Source organism: Apus apus, chromosome 4, assembly GCF_020740795.1.
Source record: "Apus apus isolate bApuApu2 chromosome 4, bApuApu2.pri.cur, whole genome shotgun sequence".
In the NCBI taxonomy this organism is placed as follows: Eukaryota; Metazoa; Chordata; class Aves; order Apodiformes; family Apodidae; genus Apus; species Apus apus.
This window is the reverse complement of record NC_067285.1, coordinates 8,102,530-8,125,377: the sequence shown is the minus strand read 5'-3', so window position 1 is coordinate 8,125,377 and position 22,848 is coordinate 8,102,530. Positions and strand designations below refer to the sequence as shown.

General features: G+C 35.4%; 1 protein-coding gene across 8 annotated transcripts in view; it reads left to right on the top strand.

The window, feature by feature from the left end:
- ATRNL1 (attractin like 1) overlaps positions 1-22,848 on the top strand; it is a 451,738-nt gene that overhangs the window by 139,285 nt on the left and 289,605 nt on the right. For all 8 annotated transcript variants that reach the window (XR_007889398.1, XM_051618375.1, XM_051618376.1 and 5 more), the window contains one exon: positions 8,747-8,799. Coding sequence is in view for 7 of the 8 variants with exons in the window: in XM_051618375.1 (XP_051474335.1) it covers positions 8,747-8,799 (53 nt within the window). In the remaining variant the exon portion in view is untranslated. The remainder of the gene's footprint in view (positions 1-8,746; positions 8,800-22,848) is intronic.

Here is a 22,848-nt window from a genome sequence, read left to right as displayed (position 1 = left end):
TATATTAAGTCATTATTATAATAGTGTAGAAGTTATTGCTGCAGTAGAGGAATAATTTAGATAACATCGCTATTTCTAAAATTCCCTAATATTGGAAACTTGGCAGCATAGAGAAAACCATGACATTGTGATTTATTCATACCCGTGTCTCCATTCTGCATTTAATATTCTTGAACATTCGATGTATAAGCAGCATTTGTGCCTGGCTAAGCTGCAGTCTCCACATCCAAATGGGGGATGCACTTTGCTTCTAAATGATTTTTTTTGTTTTGACTTAGTCAGAATTTATCATTTTTTTTTGGAAGGGAATAATTGCCATATTGTGATAAATTTTAGACTTAAATGATTAGAAAATGAATAAAATTACCTTCGGAGTAGGTAAACAAAATACAACAACCAAAAAAACCCCAACACAGCTAAAACAAACAAAAAACCCTAAAATTTTGAAAGCAAAGTAAAATGAATGCAAGGAAGATCAAATGAAAGCAGATGAGAAAGCTGTGGCACTCTCAAACATCAAATGAAAGCAGATGAGAAAGCTGTGGCACTCTCTAACACTTAAACATTGAACTTTATGCGTGAAGATTGTAGTGGAGTATTTCTTTGCAATAATTTCCAGCACCAATTGTCCACCAGTTCAATTCAACAATAATAAATTAGTCTTGTTGACCCACGGATCTTCAAGGCAAGATGTAACCTCTTTAATAGTTAAATATACTTTCTACAAATACAGTTATTAATAGTGCATTTTTTGCAACTGTGACAAATACTAGAAATGCCATCCAACATTTGAGATTTAGTTGTTTGGTTCTGGCTGGGTTTTTTTTTAGTTTTTATCTAATTGGTGTGGATGTTTACAATACATTCACTCTGAATGTCGGGGCCTGTCAGAATATTTAATGTTGCTGAAGTGCTGCCTTTTGTGCTCTTTTTGAGTACTAGTTTGTAAATAGTGAAAATATATAAACTTGGAAACTCCCAGAACATCAGAACATCACCAGGCGGGAATAGCATGAGAAACCATCATACAAAAAGGTGTGTTAGTATGTCCTTTGTGTTTTTTGAAATACACTTCTTTCATCTTGAATTTACTGACAGAAGAGTTCTTACTTCTGAGCAGGAATTTTGAAATGCAGTTAACAGTGCCATTTGAAGAGTGAGATTTTGACATCTGAAGAAATTTATTCATTTTAAACCAAAGACCTATGCTTGTTTTCATGATTGTATGAATACTCTTTCCATGAAATCTTAGTGAAAATAAAATCAGTGTTCCACAGAGGCAAACTTTATATTGAAAATGATGCAAAAGAAACTGTTTACTAGCTGGTTATACTTAGGGATGCAGATTCTTGAATTCTGATATTCAAGACATTTCATTGATATTTATCTTTTAAAAAAAACCAAACACAACATGTAAATTTTGTGAACTGTTAACTGATTTTTGCAAAGTAAAAATTTAGGAGGAGCTGCATTTCAGTTTAACCAGTTGTAATTATTAATGAACTGTGGATGATTATTTTACCACTTATTCTAATTCTTGGTATAAGAAAATAGTTGAGAAAACTTTGCTAATGTTTCTTGGAGATGTGGTTCAGTTCAGTATAAATACAGTGTCTTAATTTGAGCTGTCTGGGATGTTTCCACCATATACTTTTTTAGGGCTGGAGAAAAGTCTGAAATATGTCAAAATGCAAAAGACATAATATGAGTATTTCTCCTTCCCCACTTCAAAAGAACAGTTTCTGATAGGTGGGAATTCCACTTTTCCAAGTTCATCCTTTTACATATATAAAAGTTTGTGTGCATCACTGCCAAAATCATGGTCATTCATAAGAGAGGGAAGGGTAGGGCCATGAATGAGATTTTCTGGTTCAGGGTAATCAGCATCACATCATTGTCATGTGATATTTGGTCTCCTATCCATGAAGATGAACAAGGATATTTTTTTGTCCTGATAGTTCCAAATGATGGCTTTAGGTTACTTAATTCTTATAAAGAAGGAAGGATGAAAATATAGAGCTTATTAAGAAAATCTTAATTTATCTCGTAACCAATTTCTCTTAATTATATAATTGTATTATAAGTTTTTCATCTCTTTGAAAGTTTGTTTTCTCCTATATAGAGAAAATACTTCAAAGAGTATATAAAAAACCTATAATACTAATTATTCTTGATCTTGCAGGGAAGAAGGATTTGAATATCAAGAGAGAAATCTGGAAATGGAAAATTTGCTTATGAAGCTAGAATGTTTTAGTTTTTCTTTTGGTGAGATCAGCCTAGATTAAAAAGTAAAAAACCTTATCACTGGCCTAGCGATATTCATTAATTCTATGAAGAGAAGGCAAATTAATCTACAGAAAAAAAACATTTTCTCAAGACATCACTGTATCCATTTAAAAATAGAAACAAATACATCATTTCCCCACATTATTTAAAAGTCCTAACTGGAAACATAAATTCTAGTACCTTTTACCCTTTTAGGTTATTGTTATCTTAAGAGGTAGGCTGAATATTCCTTGTAACTAAAGCAGAAAGGTTCCTCATGACTGGAAGAATCTTGGCACAAAGAGAAGTGAGAGTGTCCAGTTTTTACATTAGAAACAAAGATGCTTTATTGTAGCTTAAGAAAATCAAGAGAATTGTTCACAAAATTAAGTGTAAATAGCGGACATTGAGACAACATAGTGCAATGTCAAACACTGAAGAAGCAGTCCCTGAACCATAAGAGGGCTATATTTGTGTTTATTGATTATTAGTTTGCTGATTTCACTGAACCAAAACAAAGATTATTGTAGCAGGATAAAAATACAATAATAGCAATGAACAAACATATTCTCTGAAAATCAAAATGTACATGTTAACTTTGCTGAGAATACCTGTTCTTCATTAAGTGTATCATCTGAGCTCCATTATTGCATCTGAATCTTAGCAGTTCTGGGGAAGAATGATGCCACTTCTGAGTCTTTTAAACATGCTTTAACTCTCAATACACGAGATAGGCTGGTGTAGCATAAGTTTGCTGGTTGTGAAGTTACCCATTTTCATTGTCATTGGCCACGTCTTTTTAACTGTTGTTGATAGATGTGGTTGTTCTTCGGCATTTCTGTGTGAAAGATATTGAACCCAAGCAGGCCTAAGTCAAGACCTGGGGATTTTTGTTCTCTTGCATCTGTGTCTAAGTGTGAATGGGGATTCCAGATATCATTTCCCCACTGTTCTGGGCCAGTTAATAATCCAAGAACATCTGAGGTTGGTGCTTTCATCCACATGAACTTTTATGTTGAACTCATACAACTGTGATAGAATGAAAACAGAAGCCTATTGTGCAAGATCAGGAACTGGGACAAGGGAAGCAGGAGCAGAACTCAGTGATGGAGGACAGCAGGAATGAGAAGTAGAGGCTAGAGCTGAAGTTGAGCAGTAGTCCTGGAAGATATTCTTGCTAGTCAGGGCCCAGGAACAGTCTGCTAAGTCCATTAGTCTTTACTTACCTGGAACAACTTGCAGATGTAAGGCTGAGAGTCTAGGCAAAGTCCCAGGCTTGTTTATGATCAGCTGTAGATCAGAAAGGTGACAGCTCTTCCCTAGACTCTGAGGAAGTGGGCTGTATTAATTTGCAAGGACGAAATATGAGGTAAGGGTCATAAATATCTACTTAGTATAGTTGACAAGCCTGTGCTTAGGCCAGATCAAGATACAACTGCCTCAGCAGGGAATCAGTTGAATTAAGTTTATCTTTCAGAGTGGTCTGATGTGTTTGTATTCCCAGAGAGTTTGGCATTAAAATCAAACTCAGCTAGAGGGAAGACCAGCTCTATTTAGGTTACTCTTCCCTTGTTCCTCTCTTTTTTTGCTTCACTTTTAATTGACAGGAAAAGTTTACCAATTACTAGTGACAGCAGAACTGTGGAAAACTCTCTCTTCATGATCAAAGGTTCGATGAACTGTTACAAGAACAATCCACGTGATCAAATCACTTGTGTGGAAAGCTGTTGGTGTTATATTCTGACAGGTTTCTTTAGGTGAGAAGCTTGAACTTAAATCCTCCCTTAAGGGAGATTCCTTTAAGGATACCCTTCCTTTACTACCAGTTCCCTAGCTTTCTTAAGGTTGGAAGTTGCAGATACTGTGCACAAAGCTGTACACATTGCTAAGCTTAAACAGAGGCCAATTTGTAAACTCTCAATCCAAAACAACCAAATCTGTGAATCTCAATGTAAACATACTTTTGGAGATGTTTCTGGTACTTAAAGAGAAATCAGACATTATAATTCATTTGTTCATAAACACGAAAGAGGTTGTTTTGTTTGGTTTTTATTTAATGCATTTGTCCATAGCTTTTATTTTGAACTGCTGGTGGGGGGAAGAAAGAAAGTCAAAGAAAATGGTTCAGTTTTGAAAGGATAATTGAGGGAGAGATTGGGGAATAACTGCTAATAGCAGGCCATCAGAAGGTCAGTGAGCTTGATGAATTGAATACTCTTGTATTGGAACAAACCATAGAACTTTTACGTAACCTGGTAGGAGCCTTCCTCCATTTGTCCTTTTAAATGGGAGCTGTGTCTTTGGAGTCATGCCAGAGTGGAACTGCTCATTCATTATTACCACTTAAAGTAAATGATCATAGCCCTGTGGCACATAAAATAATGAAATTAGCACCCATTTCACAGATACAAGGTATATATTATGCTTTCACATATGGTCAAATGTGTACAGGCTTTTGGAAAAGGCACAAAAATTACTACAGTGAGTAAAGCTCAAAAAGAAATAATGCAGCAAATAGGAAATTTTATAATTGGAACTACAATTAGTGACTAATGCAGAGCAATACATATGCTTTATTAAACAGGATAGGATTAAAAGACAAAACTAAATGTATTCAAAACATAGCAGACATGCTCATGTGATTAATTTTAAACGTATTCCTAATTCTCTTACTTTCATCTTTTCACTCCAATGAAAACTGAGTGTTTAAACAGCATCTTTCATTTGAATGAAATCAGACTTCCCTAACTAGTAAGATCTCCACCTCATGCTACTCCTAATATGCATTCTGAAAGTGTTCTGCACCAGTGGAAGGAGGAGGAAGCATGAGAGAGGTGGTGCAGGCCTGCCAACAAATGGCATAATAAACTAGCTGTTGTAAGAAGATGGAATAGAAGGAGGAATACAGATAGCAGCTAAATGTTATGCCTTGAGTTGCTGGGAGCCCTGTGTGCATGCAGCACCAGAGGGACCCAGCATGGATTGTCCCCCGATGTGCTGCATATATCCCATCTGTGGAGAGGAGCCTCCCTCCTCCCATTACATGGTGCCGTTGTTATGTGTAAAACCAAAATCACCTATCTCCTCCTGACAAGCTGGAGGGTTCTCTTTGATAACACCCACCAGCACAGGCTGGCACAGGGCCTTCCAGCACCTGTTGGTACAGCAGCTACTCATGCTCACAGATGGGCTTCTTGAACCTGGTGAGCAAGGACCAGACGTGCCTTGCCCAAGATCACTAGCTCCTTGAGCTCAATGTCTTCTGTGAAGCTCCCAGTACAGAAAGTAATAATATATATGATAATATATCAAAATACTTTGCTGTGGCATAATTCACTGTTCTTTTTTATTATGCATATTTTATAATTTCTTCATGCATTATGCTGAAACAACCGAAATGACTGGCTATAAAATTGCATTGCCATTTTCTCTTCAAGATTATTGAAGGTCACTTCTGTAATTGTCAGGGAATTAGTAATTATTTGGATTTGAATGAATACTTATGAATACTGGTGTATTGCAAAATATTATGTGCCTAGTAATTTTTGTATTAACCATTCTTTTGTGTGTTCTATTGAGTAGTGAAGCCTGTGATGCATTACATGGATTTTATAGATATTTTGTGTATTCCTGTGGGTTTTTTTGGAAGTATAAGTAGAAATATAAATACCAGAAAGGTATATGTGATGCTGGAAATCCCTGAGTTCTGGTAGTTATTGATCCATAGGAGGTGGTTTCATCTGATTAGAAGCACAGCTGAATGGAGATGGGATGCTGTATGGAAACAGCTTTCTTATTCATAAAGATTTTCAAGATTTATAAGAGAAAAAAAAAGACCCGTTTTGTATCAGGAGCAAACTAAGCTTCTTTTAGACCCTGGGTCAGATCGCCACAGGTTTGCACTGTGGTGGGCAAGAGTTCATGGCAGAATTTGTTTAGTCTTCCCTGATGGAAAAGTTGTACAGCTTATTGTTAGTGTTGGTTGGACATTGCTCTTCCATGTCGTACATAAATCAGTGCTGTTATCTGTGAGCAGCAGGGTTAGTTTCTTGCCTTCTGAGAAAGATTCTTGTCTTGTCCCAGAAAAGGCTCTGAATACACAATTATTTATACAATATTTATTTTTGTGTTCCTGTTTAAAACCCCAGCATATTCTGAATATTGCCTGCATTTAATACTCTACTTTGCCTTTGAAACAGTTCAGAATAAAAAAATACTCCTTTTACAATAATCTCTATCATGTTATTATAATTTGTTCAATAATATAGTCTCATTTATGTGACAATCTTACATACAAGAAGAATTTCTTTTAAACTCTTCATTCAAAAAATCCAGTTACCTTAGCTTGCTCTTTCAAAACTGCCAAACTAATGACAGTCTGACACATGACTCTATTTGTATAAGCCTAATCTGTTCAAGTAGAGAGCTTTTATTTGAAGAATTTTCTTAATGTTTTGTGATAGTGAGAAAAAAGTATATCAGGCCAACCAGTATTATTACTTGAGATTATTTTCTTCATCCTTTTATAAGTTCATGCAACAGAGATACTTCAGCATCAGTTCCTCTTCTGAATTCTGTGGAAAGAACTTCAGGGTCTCTGTGTGGACAAGACCACAAATTGTGAGCTACAGTTAAGAGTTGAAGTATATGAGGGTTTTTTGCTGTCTTGGGATTTAGGCAAAAGTTGTTCTGCATTAAAAAAAAAAAAAAAAGGGAACTGTTGAATTTCTGTATAGTTTACCCTGCAAAGATTTCTCATAATGACATGAGACCAGAAGTGGACAAGGGCAGAATCTAGAACTTTATTATTTTTTTCTGCTTTTTCAATTTTAATGCTACAAATTACATTCTTTATGATGTAACAAAGAGTCAAGATGATTATTTGCCTATTTTTTAATGAATATTAGCCTGTTAAGAATCACCACTTAGAAACTGATGAAGAGATGAACAGAAACACAAACATTATTCTACAGTTTGCAACTTGTTAAATGGTATGATATTCAAGTTAGAAAGCTTTTTAATATTACTCACAAACAAAATAAAACAAAATATTTCCATGTAATTTAAGTTTCTTAGACCCAGAAACAGCTGGTATTGTCTAATTGCAGTTGTATAGTTTAGGACTAGCTTCTCTAAAGCAGACAGCATAAATTTGCTCCTCTGTGGTGCTGTGGGGAGGTGTTGATTGACAGCCAGCTGAACGTGAGCCAGCAGTGTGCCCAGGTGACCAAGAAGGCCAGTGGCATCCTGGCCTGCATCAGGAACAGTGTGACCAGCAGGACTAGAGGGGTGATCTGATCCCTCTACTTGGCCTTGGTGAGGCTGCACCTCGAGCTCTGGTTGCAGTTCTGGGCACCGCAGGATAAAAAGGACATGGAGGTGCTGGGGAGAGAGCAGAGAAGGGCAGCCAAGCTGATGAGGGGTCTGGAGAACAGGTCTTACCAGGAGAGGCTGAGGGATCTGGGGCTGTTCAGCCTGGAGGAGGCTGAGGGGAGGCCTCATTGCTCTCTACAGCTACCTGAGAGGAGTTTGTAGTGAGGTGGGTGTTGGCCCCTTCTCCCTAGTGACTAGTGATAGGACAAGAGGAAATGGGGTCAAGTTGTGCCAGGGGAGGTTCAGATTGGATATTGGGAAAAGTTTCTTCACAGGAAGAGTGGTGAGGCATTGGAACAGGCTGCCCAGGGAGGTGGTGGAGGCACTGTCCCTGGAGGTGTTAAAAAACCAAGTAGACATGGTGCTTTGGGGGAGTTTTTATTGGTCACAGGTGTGTAGGGCTTATGGTTGGACTTGATGATTTTAAAGGTCTTTTCCAACCTTGATAATTCTATAATTCTGTGATTCTATGAAAATGTAATCATTATTTTATGCCATAGGGGTATTTTTTTGTTTGTTACTGTTGTTTTTTCATTTGGAGACTTGGAACTACTGTGAAAACTGTACAGCAGCCCACCAGTGTATTGTTTGCGTGGTTGGAAATGGCAAGGGTGTGTTCCATCTGTGCTTTGGGTTGGAAGGGACCTTAAAATCATTTAGTTCTAACTCTCCTACCATGGACAGGGACACCTTTGACTTGACCAGGTTGTATGTTAGAGGAAAACATATTTAGGAATATATTCTGTAGTGAATGTTCCTTCTGATTGGTTCTCAGAGAGCGCCAGTGGAAGGATCAAAACAAGCCAAGGGAGTAAGCTATCAATGAGGTGGACTTACCTCACCACAGAAAGTCTTACAATGGGAAGTATGACTGAAGTGCCTTATTCAAGACCCTAGTCTTGGTTTCTTTTATAAGAGGAGTGATGTGCCTCCAGAAAGTAGCACATTTTAATTAAGAACTGTATAAAACACTTTTTATTTTCATGTATTTGTGCTACTAGTAATGAAACTCATGCTATTTGGAATAACTATTCTAACTCCATTTTTATTAAAACTATATTGTGTTTAACAGGCATTTGCTTTTTTCTTTTTTTTTTTCTTCCTGCAGCTGTGACTCTGAAAATAGGTATCTTGGAAATCCACTGAGGGGAACATGCTACTGTGAGTACTTATATTTTTTTAATGCTCAGTTTTTAAATGACGTTTAGATATTATGTGATACTTTCATTTCCTCAGAAAATCAAAATATTATTCTTAAGATTATTTTTTTTTTTTAAGTTGGGCTCGTTGATATTTTGACTGAAAAATAAAATGCCCCACTGGGCTTCTCTGTTACTGTGTCCACAAGAATGCAAATTAAAGTCTACTAAAAGCCAGTTCCTTACACTTAGATTAGAGGGACTGACCAAGCTATTGGGTTATTCTCTGTATCTCAACATATGTAAGCTAAGGGAATAAGCAATTGTGTGATTGTTTAAGGGACAGAATTTGCAGTGGGGAAAGAAAATCTGGCTGAACAGCCATGTTTCCTGGGGACATTCTGAGAGGTTTAGCCAGTCTGCCTCCCTGGGGCACTACAAAAAGCTGCTCTCCAGAGTATTTTAAAATTATACTGTGTGTTGTCTCTATGTTCTTACCGTTGTAGAAAAGGTGCCTCTGGCAAATTTACTGTAAAGCATTACACTTCTGATAGTCATAGTGAAACACCTGAAGGGATGAGAATGCTTATTACCCATATGCAGAAATCCCTTAGTGAGCTGCGCCAATTTTGCTGTGCCAGTATCGATGTTAAGTAGTAATTTAAATCATCATAAAAATGTATGGGATGTTGGAGAGCACTGTTTTACCTTCTGTGACTTTTGCTCATACCAGCTCTATGTCAGACAATTGGATTCATTTGGCTATTGTTTCCTAACACCATCCATACCTCAAACTTAAATGTACATAAAGGCATCTCTGAGTATACTTACAGCATCCATTCTGGTCTTTGGCCTTTTTTTTTTTACCATTTCATTTTAGAATGTACACAACAACTTTGTTTTAGAATATCTTTAAGGTATCATTTAGCTAATAAATGAATGTTTGTTTTGTTCACTAATGTTTCTCTTCTACCTGAAATGGTTTGCATCTGCAAGGTGTGTTTTACAGAACGGAATAAACACATAGTGTATTACAGATGCTGATATATCCCTAAGCCTGAAACATTTATTTAGGTGTAACAGAAATTTGGTGTGGGTTGATTTTTTTGTTGTTTGTTTTTTTTTTTTTCTTTTTTTTCCCCCTCACAAGTCAATTTGAAATGTAATACTTCAAACTGGAAGATAATTTTTAAATATTGTTGACACTGACAGTTTATATAAAATAGACAAGTTGAAAGTATCTTTTAAAAACTGTATTCTAAAGATACTGTTGATCAAAAAAAATTCCACTTGTTGCATAAGGAATTTTTCTTATGTCAAAACAGGAATTTCAGTATTTATAAGAATGAGTCTTTGTATGTATCAATTTTGTAAATTTTATAGATTTAAGGCTAGATAATGAGTCTGTCCGAAGTTCGTAATATGAAGCGAGCGCTTTATAGGCAATTTTGGATGTGTGTATCAACAATTGTTTTGTCCTTTAAAAATCACCATTATTAAATTTAAGAGATGGAAAAGAACTGACAGTAATGAGATTTGTAGACCTCAGGCACCTTCATGAAAAACCTTATTTTTTTGCTATCATGTTGCAGGTAGGGTCTATAAATCATGTTGGATGATGCACTATATTCAAGATAACCTTTCACCTTTAACTCTCTACTATTATTTGTCTTCTGTCAGATTTCAAAATATTTTAAAGATATTGTCTTTCTGGAATCATAAATCATCTTTTAATACAGTCATGTATTATATTGTATATCAACAATTTTCAGAGTTATTTTATCTGAAGGTAATGAGGAGCCTTTTCTAAGAGAAAATAATGGAATTCTGTATTTTTTAATATTTTTTGGCTGATGCATAGTAATGGGAAATAATTTGTTAATTTGTGGATAACTGACCTAAGATTTCAACGACAATTGCTTATCAGTACCATCCATTACCTGCTAAATTATGGATTAAAATAAATGTCATAGAGTTGCTCCAGTTTCTTATCTATATAAGCATTTAAAAATACAGGCGTACCATGAAATGTAATTTATATAAGAAAATGTTTTGCTTTTGTACAAGACAGACAATCGGATGGCTTTTTTCTGAGCTTATTTCACTACTCTCCAAGAAACTTTCTCTTTAGACACATTGCTGCTTTACTTCTCCTTGACGCGAATAATATTCTTAAATTTTTCTAGTACAAGAATAATTATTGCTCAGGAGGGAGCAAAATACTGAGGGAACACAAACTGCATGTAGTTATGAGCAGCATAAGTTTATGAGAAGTAAAAATTCTAGGCACATATGTTTCTACCACTCGGAATCAAAATCAGTGAAGGTTACAAAAATACAACTAATAATTTGCTCTATGGTTGGGATCTTCAGGAAGCTTTTAGTCACATGCTGGAGCTTAGCCATCTTCAAAATTACCAGCTTTAGGTGTTCAAACTCTATCTTTCCTTCACTTTTGTAAATACTGCCCTAAATTGGAATGCTTTTCTAAGCCAAAACCTTAGACTTCAGTCCTGAGTGTATGGCTACCTTTTGTATGATACTGGGTGACCTCAATTTCTCTTTAACAGCAGGATGTGGATTGAAAATGCTTGTGGCCTTAGAGGAACTTTCTGATATTGTGAATAACCACTGCCCTCTAAAAGTTCAGCTGTTTCTGTCTCTTGCTTTCTGCCTAGCTTACCTAGTTCTTGTCTAGTCCTCTTCTCCCTCTTCCTTGTCATTGCCATCCTCAAGCCTAGGCAGGGGGAACAGCCTGTTGCTGATGTAGGCACTGGTATTAGCATTAGACTGTTTAAGATAGTAAGTAAACTCTAAAATTAATCGAGTTAGCACAGCTTGTTTTAGTTCATTCTGTATTCGTTTCCTTTAGTAGTGATGCAGTAGAGGAGGAATAGTTGTGCTGTACTACTACAGCTATTCATGCTGAATCTTATTGTGATTGGAGACGTGATCTGTGCACAGATGAAAACACAGGAGAATTACAAATAGGTCTAGCATGATAAAACAATGAGATTTATATAAGAACTAACATACTGAAACATTTCAAGGAGTTAATCTAAATACAGATACTATGCCAAAAGGATAAAAACAGATAGCAGCAAAGCCATCAAAGCCTAGAGATAACAGGAGCAGTTCATTAAACATCAGATTTCATTCTAATATTGCATTTCAGAACATGGCAGCACTGGACATGAGTAGTTTTTCTACTTTAAATTATCAAAACTTAAAAAAAATAGAGTAGAAAAGGCATAATATGCAGGGTATGCAATAGGATACTATCCAGATTGTGTAAAAATTGTTGCCCCTTGCTTTTATTAAATTATTTTAATTTCATTCTTCGTTTCTTCGCTGTATGATTGAAAAAGCTGAACAGAGAGAACAAATTTCTCTGAGAGTAAGAGAATGAGAACGAGTCTCACAAACATACAAATTAGGAAAATATTGAATGTATAAGAATGCATGAGCAGCTGCACAATGATCTATCTATCCTAGTACCCTGTTGTCAGTAGTTGCTGAATATGAATGCCAGGGGAAGAGCATAGCAAAAACATACAGTGATAATTCTCTCTTTATATCCAACAATCTGGAGCTCAGAAACTTTGCGAGAGGAAGGGTTTATTGAACCGAAAGTATTTGATGAGCCCTTTTTTAGGAATATTAGAGGAAATATTATCAGATTTCTTATGCATAATTAAAAGAGGAATATTGTCAGAAAATAAAGCTTCATTAATTTAAAACCCATGGTTTTGTTTGACATTGTAAATATTCCTGTAGGTTGAGTAGAAATCTGCTTCTGGATTGTGTTTCTGCACTTCTGTTAGGGAGACTCTGTGAATGATTGGAAGCTGATTCAATCCGTGTAAATGAATTCTGAGTGGAGGCCAGAGATGGTTGTGCAGCTGACTTATGCATGTACACAGCCCATAAATACAAGGTTTTGTCATGATGCATTTGTATTTGTTGTTGTTATTGTTCTCTGGTATCTCAGCCAGCGTGATGAATACCAGCGACACCTTGACAGCAAAGTGTGCATCCAAATTGCTGGATTAGTTCTTTGCACGTCAGCAGTGGAAACGCTTTGCTGTTGGAATCAGCGCTCCTGGGTGCAAAGAAATATGCAGCTAAAAACAGATGTTTTTAGACTGATTGGGAGGAATCCCTGGGACAAAATACCACTTCTGTGAATTTCACCTGGGTTATATGCAGATGCATTCAGGATTTGCCTGTTCCACTAAGAAAATTCCCAGCTAAGAGCAATCTAGTAGCCAGCTAAGAACGTGTAGTTGAGAAAATGTATATAGGTTTACATACCTTACTTTCTTATTCTGTTTTACAGATTAGAACATGACCTGTGAGAAGGATTAGAGGCTTGAGGAATGTACAGAGGTCAGGAGAGATGGGTCATTTATGAAGAGAATTAAGATAGAGAGGGGCTGGATGATCCCTAGCCTTTTTTAGAATTAAAACCTATTTATTAATAATTTATTCCACATCTTCACAAGAATATATGCCTTTGTTGGAGGTATTTCTTGGATTTAAAACCTTTAAAAAAGAGGAGGCACAAGTAACTGTACATAAGAGGCTAAAAGAATGTACACATTTTATTATAACTTTTTTTCCTAGGTTCATTGTATTTCATTCCACAGCTCTTTCAAATCTTCCTCTCACCTGTGTTTATGAAATGTCACTTGTGGATGAGTTCATACAGTGACTCAGCCACTGTTTAAATTGTTCTTCTGGGATGAAGCATGCAAAAAGCAAGATAGGCCCATCTGCAATAGCATCAAGGGTCAGTTGTTCTCCAGAGCACTGACACCACTGAGCTTTTCTAGCCAGTCTTGGGGACATGCAGGGAGGAAACAGCCAGAGAAAACATTGCTGAGTTCTCAGATGTTTGTCACTTTAAAGAAATCCGACATAATGACTAGTAGGAAAATAATACTCATAGATCATAATAGTCAGAGATTTTTTTTTTCAAATTGTGATTGGATAAATTTTAATAGCTATTAATATAATATAATTTTATTATATAATATAATAAATATAATATACTTTTAATAGCTCTCTTCTACTTAAAGCACACTGCAGGAAAAATGTGATTATATGTAATCTATTAAATATTTTGTAACAACTTTTTGGGGAGTGACCTAAATAATTGGTTTATGGCTTTACCATGCAATTTTAAAATCTGAGCCATGAAATTTTATCTCATAACACTGTGGCTTGTTTCCTTGATATATGTACAGAAAGAATAGCAATAAACAATTCTCTCAGTATGTCAGCATCTCATGAAGATGAAGAATGATACTTTCATGGTCAAAATTGGTGAGGAAGTGTGAAATGTGCATTCAGTGAAAACTCTTGAGATAATATCTGGTATCTGTGCTGGGAGCTGGGGGGAAAGAAGCAAGTTTTGCTTCTGGCTGTAGACAGAATGTAGTAAGGATTCTAGTCCAGTCCTGGAGCTGCATTAGCCCCATTACTGCTGACAAACCAGGACTTCAAAAAGGGCAAAGTAAAGGAAAGTGCTAGTCCTTACCATTTCTTATAGTAAATGTTAATTTAAAACTTTTAAATGCTGTTGTTATTAAATATATGTGGTGCCTGAAACAAACAGTAATAGCTGCTGAAATGTAATACAACCTGTCAGCAAGAACATACATTGTGATATTTAAGCACTCTGAGTGTGTGTAGGCAGACATGCATTCAGGGACTTAGAGCATGACATCTTTTATTAAAAATAATTAAAGAAAACTACCAAATAAAACGTGTTCTAGGGGTCGTCATAAAGCACTAGGTGGCAGACTTGCTATACTTAGAGAAAAATTAAACTCAAGAGCATTCCAAGGAGAGTATTATAGAAGATAAATAGCAAGTAGCACTTTTAATAAAACTGTTAGCAGAGATTTTACAGATATTTAAAAATTGTGTTGAAACTTAAAAGGCATAAACAATAAATTTTAGCTATTGAAAAGTTGTTTGTTTTAGTTGAGTTATGAGATATCTGCCAGCAGTTAGATGCTTTGCTACTGATTTGTAGAATTCATGTTTCCTTTTGGGACAGCATTAACTTAAACTCAATACATATTGTAATTGTAAAACTGTCATGCTTGACTTAAGATTTCCATCAGTTAGGTATAACCCTGATTGACTTTGATATAGTCTGAAGCAATTTTTGTTATTTATAAACACAGTAACAATAATGACTCACATCATCTTTTTAATATATGGGTTTATACAAATAAATTCTATTTAAAAAGAAATCTTCTTGCTATTTGAAGAGTCTGGTGAAACAGATTATACTTTAGATCAGACAGTTCTAGGATGATTTGAGGAAAGATTAGCCTCAACAATGCTACCAACTCAGAACATATAAAAAGCAACAGAATAAGCGAGTTTTTGCCCTGAGCTAAAATAACCACAAACCAACTGTCGCCTTCCAGAGGATTAAAGCAATAACCACACCAAGAATCTGAACCTCCTAATAAACTATTATGATCTCACCCCAGGCTCTGTGTACTCATTTGCCAAATGCTAGGTTCACTAGCAGCTTTTTTAGTCAGGCTAAAGAAACAGTTTTGCTGCCAATCGATTTCAAACTTCATTGTGAGTTGGAGAGTCTTCCCGTGTATGCATCTCGTAAACAGAATATGTAGTATTACAGTAAAATACCTATTAGTATAAAATTTTAAGCAGTATAAATGATCATTATTTATAGAACAAAATTTTAAAAAGCTTGATGCAGGAAGAGTCAGAGATGGTGTCTTGGAGAACTTACTCAGAAGAAACACTTTGATTGTAGGGGACTTTAGGCCCTGGGTGAAGCAGTTTTTGAAATAAGAAGGAAAATAATGTAAATATCTACATATAGGTGATATTTTATTTTGTGTGTATGTTGAACCGGGTTTCATAGAGGTGAATATTTTTGCATCCTTGTGCTGTAAATACAATGTGCTGTTTATGTGTCTATTTCTCTAAGATGTCCATGAAGTCAGGAGCTGTCATTCTTCAGATCTGGGAGGCCTTAGAGCTCCCCAAGACTGGAGTTGTAAGAAGCAAATGGAATAAGAAAGGATCTATTAGTGCCCCTTTGCCTTCTGACAGCAAAGGGAAAACCTTTATGGTGGTTTTACAGTTGCATTGCTTCCTGTGCTGAGTTCCCAGGGAAAAGAGGGAATTCTTCATCAGTAGGACTTCAAGAAAAGATCTTGAACCAATTGAAATAAATCAAAACAGAACAAAACAACACCCTAACTTCAATAAGTAAGTGGCTTAAGGTTTGTGGGAGAATTTGTGTTGGTTTCTGTGGCTGGGAGTTTGTGGTCAAACAAGCACATTATTCTGTGTCAGCTGGGGTGCTTTACTCCAATGCGAATATGAAGCACTTGAGGATAGTTTTGTCTCTTCCGTTATTTCAAGCTGAACACCTAATGCAATTGTCCAGTTCTCGTGAGGTTACACAACCCAGGTGTCTTGGGTCCTGAACCACCTCATACACATACTCATAGAAGTCAAGAGAGCACTCAGTACTTTACAAACAGATTAAATGTTTTCAGCTTTAGAATTAGTTTTCTGAAGCCCTCGCAGAGTATTTGAGTGAGGGTTCTGTGGGATCATTTAAATAAATTAATAGTAATTTCTGTCTCAAGATGGTGACAAAACCTGGGATTATATAAATCTTAAGGAATCTTATATTATGTTAAATGTGGACATCGTCAAGTTCAAGTTTTCTGACTGGCCAACTCTGTTCAATTTCAGCATATTGTAAAGTAGCCTATGAGTCCTTGGTATGAGTTTTTTGACATTTTTTTTTTCAGCTTGAATTGTGGATATTGTTTTAAAATATGTTCCAGAAAGATCACCCATTGATAGCAAAGTGTAATTTGCTAGTCACTTCATATAAAGGGTAATGCTGGCATAAAATGGAAGAACAAACTGAGGTAAAATGCAGCAGTACACATTAGCAAAATAGATACAAGAGCAAACAAGATATTAAGGGAAAGTTGAAAAATGTATCTGTCAAGGAGTATGAAGATGCACTGGTAGAGAAGTAATATATATGTATTCCATTTTTCTTTTTATGTTTTAAGTAAATAATGTGCTTTACTTTGTTACCCCCTAAGGAAATGCCATGGCCATCAGAACAGTTTTGGAAAAGTGACAAGCTGTGCAAAATGTGGGCAAATAAATATGAAAAGGGCAAAAATCTCACATTTATCTCGTCAGTGAAAAGGGAATTTTAGAATTCTAGTCTTCTGGAGTAGAAATAGGTACCTTGTTTGTACAGGTTTGTGAAAATGCGGCTAGATGGATTTTAAAGTGTTAGAGCCTTTTGTGGCACTAGGAATGGCTGATGAAAGAGAAGATGAAGATAAGTCAATATTAGAATGCACAGTAGATAAATGATGGAAAGAGAAAAATGAAATTAATCTAAGGAAGAAAATGAGCAACTACATCATGCAAATGTGTCACTGTGTTCATTGCCAAGGATTGCCTACCATAGTATATGGCCTATGAAGGTCAAATATAGATAGTATAAATAATCTGTCACCAAGAACATGCAGGCTGTCAATATTCACTATAGTTTGCTGTTCTTTTTTTTGGTGATAATCCAGTTGCTAGAAAAGCTGTGTCAAAAAAATTGTACCTCATGTCTATGTAACAGTAGTGATATTTATCAATTGTTCTGTATTGAGCTAATCTGAAAAAAACTCAAAACAACAATAAATGAGGAACTTATTCTATTTTTTGCATTTCAGTTAGCAGTACTTACTTTCTGTGGCCAAAAAAAAAAAAAGAATTAATGAGACCACAGCTGTATCTAGTTCCTGGTTTATAGAAGAAATAATACTAGAAAAATACAATATTCATTTTAATGTCTGGCAGCTGTTTGAGGTGGAAATCGAGTATTCCAAGTCACTTTCAGAAAGGAGTCAGTGAGCGCTGCTATGGTGGCCAACATTCCCTCTCCACTGAAGAGTGGGTTGACTGCTTTGAGGTTGAGAAAAACAGCCTTTTGGGCTCCGTTTTTCTTTCCTTTGTTACCTCAGTTTTCTTAGCTTAACCAAACAGTTCATTATTTTATGTGCTTAACTTCCATATCTACAAGCTAAACTTGTAGGAAGTGGGGAAAATAATCTGGATTTGCTTTTTCTCACATTTGTTGCTCTGTACTTTATTTTTTACTAAGGATTGCAGTGTTTCCTCCTACCTGTTTTAAAAGCTATATAGGCTGAATCAGGCAATATTTACATCACATAATCTGATTTGTAAATGTTTGGAATTTTAATATAGTATCAATATGTTTGCTGAATTGGCACTCAGTTCTTAGCATGAGGAAAAACCAATGCCAATGTTCTTATTTAAGCCAACAGATTTTACTTTAAATATACCTGTAGGTATTCTAAATGAAAAGGTGCTTGTGTTACATCTTCCTTTCAAAGGTGTAATGCAAAGCCTGTTACTGTATGTCGTGCAAGTACGATGCTTTGACATATATACATAATATACAATGTATTTACCTGTTGTGATTCATGTCTTGAAAATAGAGGAGACTGCAGAGTCAGATATGCTACATGCATCATTTCTCTGCAGTATGAAGTGCAGTTTTGCTGAAGGTGCTCAGCATTTATTTGCTGTGGGAGATTTTAGTTCTCAGGACTAACATGTTAAAATTATTTGAGAAACAGCAAAGGTTATTGGGAAAGTTGAAACATCTCAACTTCCATTTACATTGTGTGTTTTGTACCGATCACGTGGAGTCAAGCAGCGTGGGGTGAGGTCTGACATTTGGACTGTAGATTTAAGGTTTCTTAAGCAAAGTTCAACTAAATAATGAGAAAAAGGAAAGAAGAGAATTTTGAAACGAGATATAACAGGGGCACCTTCTTATCTGTGTGTATTTAAAGCTAATTTACGAAATGCATGTTCTGTCTCCTTGTAAGGCCTGATCAGCCAGAGGTTCCTTTTTTAATTGCTGAGATCTGTATTCAATTATTCAAGAACCAGGACTAAAATTCTGCTCATTGTCCACACAACATTTATTGTGTGAGTAACTTGTGAATATTCTGAATTTATATGAAAATTTAAGCATATACATGTATAAAAGCATAAACAGTTTTAAAACCAGTATTTCTATTTTTCGCGTCTGTGGTGTATTTTATAGTCTTGGAACCATTTAAGAAATAAAAAATAATGTATTTCTGAAAGGAAACAAAGTACTTTATCTATAGGGATTATACGAGAAAATGAACATCATAATAACAAGATTTAAAATTAACATTAAAATGTGACTAATCTAATTAACTATATGACAAGAAATACCCCTCGTTGGCAGCAACATATGAACTCAAATAGTATTTTAATGTTGTTTCTTAGATGTGGCATTTCAATTGTTACTAGCGAAAAGATCTCTTCAATGCCTACAGACTATAAAACTAAAGGAAAAATTAGTCTAAGGTACTACTACCATTATGTTGCAAAATGATGTTGCATGTTAGAGTAAAGATGAAGCATCTAGATAATTATGAAGAAAATTTCCTGTAGAGATTAATTTGAAATTCTTCCATAATATTTTCATTGGATACTTTCTTTTTCTTAGCTTTGTTTGTACTTTTCTCCCACTTTTCTAACACTTCAAGAATATTACAAGAATTCAGCTATTACTGTGCATTGTGACAAAACATAAGTTCATTTCCTGTCCTTGTCCTGACAAGTCCTTACTTTCAAGTAATAACACTTATATTTTGACTAATCATAATGCCTGTGCCATGAGCTTTGAAATGCTCCATCATCAGAGAAATCTAGACCTTTCTTCAAAACCTGACATTTAAATAACTGCTAATTGATGCACTCACTTCTCCTTGTTCTTACTTCTATCTATAATACCTTGTTTATAATTCTCTAGTTCATTGGTTTCTGAATTGGTTCCCAGTTTGAACTGTTTAAGAGTCCTGGGTAGAACTTGTGAAGGGCCTGCAGCTGTTCACAGAAACCCCATCTGTTCTGGCAGTGTTTTCAGTCAAGACTTGGGTCCATGGCTGTGGTCCGTGGCTTAAAAACTTTAGGAACATAATTTTTAGACTGTATTTTTCCAAGAAGCCAGGTAATTATATGTGTTCCTCAGTTTTTAGATCTCAGCAAGAAGTTTTCCCTTGCTCACTGTAACATTGACATACCTACATAGTTATGACAGTTGCAGTGAGATGCATCTCATCTAATTAGGTTTTTAAAATTTTGTATCGAATCTTAATTCTATGTCTTTCTATAGTCAGTAGAGAAAATCAAGGGTTACTCATCCAACCTCTGTGCATATCTGCCTTAGAAAGAGATCAGTCATCTTCCGAAAGTTTCAGTGAATATAGAGTAAGCTTAGACTATTAGTAACACTTAGCAGAATAAAATTTGACCACACGTCAGATTTTTCTGTATCTGACCCTCCCTTAGGATTGAAAGTGACAGCTTATTAGACCTTTCTGATTAGCAGATGACATTATTTTAAAGAAAATATTTCTGTTTAATATAAAGTTTAGTTACCTGTTTTGCTGATTCTGACACTAATCTCTATGTGGGCTTTTTAGTCTGGTGTGTTTTTTAAAATTACATCAAAAGAAACAATTGTTGCTGTATGGATTTTAAAAACTGAACTTTTATGGAAATCAGTCTCACATGCTCTTTATATAGAAAAAGAAATATAAATAGTGAGTGTTGGAGGATTTTGAAACTCTTTCTGCTCTCAGTGCAATCAGCAAAAATGCAAGTTTTGCTAGTTTGTGGTAAGGATTTCACAGTAAATGACTTTTTGTTTTGCCACAATGGACAAGTAATGTCAGACACCAACGCATTTCAATAGAACAATGAAAGTGTGGCAGTGGGTGACTTTTAGATACAGATGACAGAGAATGAATCAGGCAGCTGCTCTGAAAGTTCAATATTATCCTGACTGAAAATGGGTCTGGTGGTAACCCCCTAACTTTGTAATACAAGCAGAATTTATTTTGGTCACAAATGAATATGATTTATAGCATATGATAATGGCACTTGGTTTCAAAAGTAGCATTTTTGTTCATAAGAGAGAAATATGAATGGTACTGTTCTCAGCAAACTCTTTCTGGAAATAGAGAACAATCGCTGGAAAGGGTAGGAGAGAAACAAACTGCCTGTGCCATGAAGGTGAGTATGAATTTTAGTATCAGCATGAATAGAGAGTTCCCTAAATAGAAAAATGTGGGAAGACTGACTGTGATGGGTCTGATGTTGCAATTGTGAAGGAAGTTCTTACAACTTTAAGTGATTTCAAGAAGTAAAAGTAGAACATTTTATGAGGTTTCTATTAAAAAAATAGTTATTGTAGTTCAGTAATTCAGAATTATGATGAAAGTGTACCAACTCAGGAATGTAATTATCTGTCTTTCTTTTAGTGTAATGAAGATATTTAGAGTGTTGCTGGTGGAAGTAAATGGTTGAAATATAACTTCTTGGCTGCAGTCTTAAAAGTTTTGGGTTGTTTTTTTCATACATACATGGTTGTATGTAAGGCCAACCATTTGTTCAATTAATGAAGAAGCTTTCCATCTTCTTGTTACCTGTCCTTTGTTATTAAAAATTTTAATGTTCTGTTTCATAGCTAGTACTGTTAATAGTGTACCACCTCTTCTTTCTGACTTAGTGATTATCCATCCATCATTATTTCAAGTTGGCCATAAGGATTCCTTTTGAGTAAGCACATGCTGACATCTTTTGATGTCCATCGCACTAGTTTTCAGCATATTTTAATTATTATGTTTAGTTATTAGAAAAAAGTGAAAAACCCACTTTAGTCATTGGTCAGGTAAAGATGATGTGATTTTTACCTAACATTTACAAAATGTAGTCATTAGGTTGTAGTTGGGAACTAGAACATGTTGTGTGTCTGGTTGCATATTCTGTTCATACAGCTGTCTTGACATATATTGCAGCACTTTTGGCTTAGAACTTTTGCTAAGTTGTAACTATTAGAGCCAAAATGCTAGATATTTTTCTTAGAAGTTGTGTATATGTATGGAAATCTTGCCATGTTGCTCAGTTTTAGAAATGTGTATTTAGAAGTTATGTATGGTCTTACTTCCTTTCTAGGAACTCAGGTTCATTCTTCCCTCCCTGCTGAGAGATGTAGTGAACTGGGATGCTCTAATGGAAAGGTTTGGGGAAAGGGAGAAGCCAGCTCAAAAGTAAAGTGATTATCTGGAATTTACTCCAGCCTGATTCCTAACATTACTTAATAAAACTAATGTATTGAAATATGTTATTTAGACAGTGGGTGCCAGGAAAGTGAAAGAATGAAGGTTGCTGGCACAATAATTTTTTATTTGCTTCTTTATTAGGGCACGATTGTACAACTTTTAATAGCATGGGTACATAGTATTTCCCTAGGAATTTTCCCTCTATAACACACTGAATGAATTTGCAGTGGAAGAATCAGTGATAATGTGATGATGAATGTCTGTTTCTTTCCTGTTTTGTTGCAAAAGTGGAAAGAATTACAGTGCATGATAGAAGGAATGGTAAAATAAGAATGATCATATGTAGTGTTGTATAAATCAAAATACTATGAAAAATCAAACTCTAGGTGTTTCAGATTGGCTGCTTGTGATTAATAGATGTTTTTGTCCTTGGTCTCTTAGTTTCATTTCCTGTCCTATAAAATGGGACTAATAATGCCTGCTCATCTCACAGTAATTTTTTTTAACGAATTCATTAACTTTTCTGAAGAACTTGGAAAATGATAGTGATGAATACTATAGAAATCCACACTAGAAATTAATTCCATTTTTAGAAAAGGGCTTGTGTAGCATGTAGGAAATGAGGCATGGGCCCAACACTAAGTACTGAATGTAGAACAAAGTGTTGAACAGCTGCCCATTAAGTGAGCACTCACCCAAAAATAATTCACAAGCACCCTTGATTGTAGTGGTTTATTTCAAGTCTTAATCTTCCTTGTTAACATACCTTTTTGCATATGACTTTCTCAATAATTTATACTAAATGTGTGATTTTAAAAAATTACAAATATATTGATAGATTTTTACAG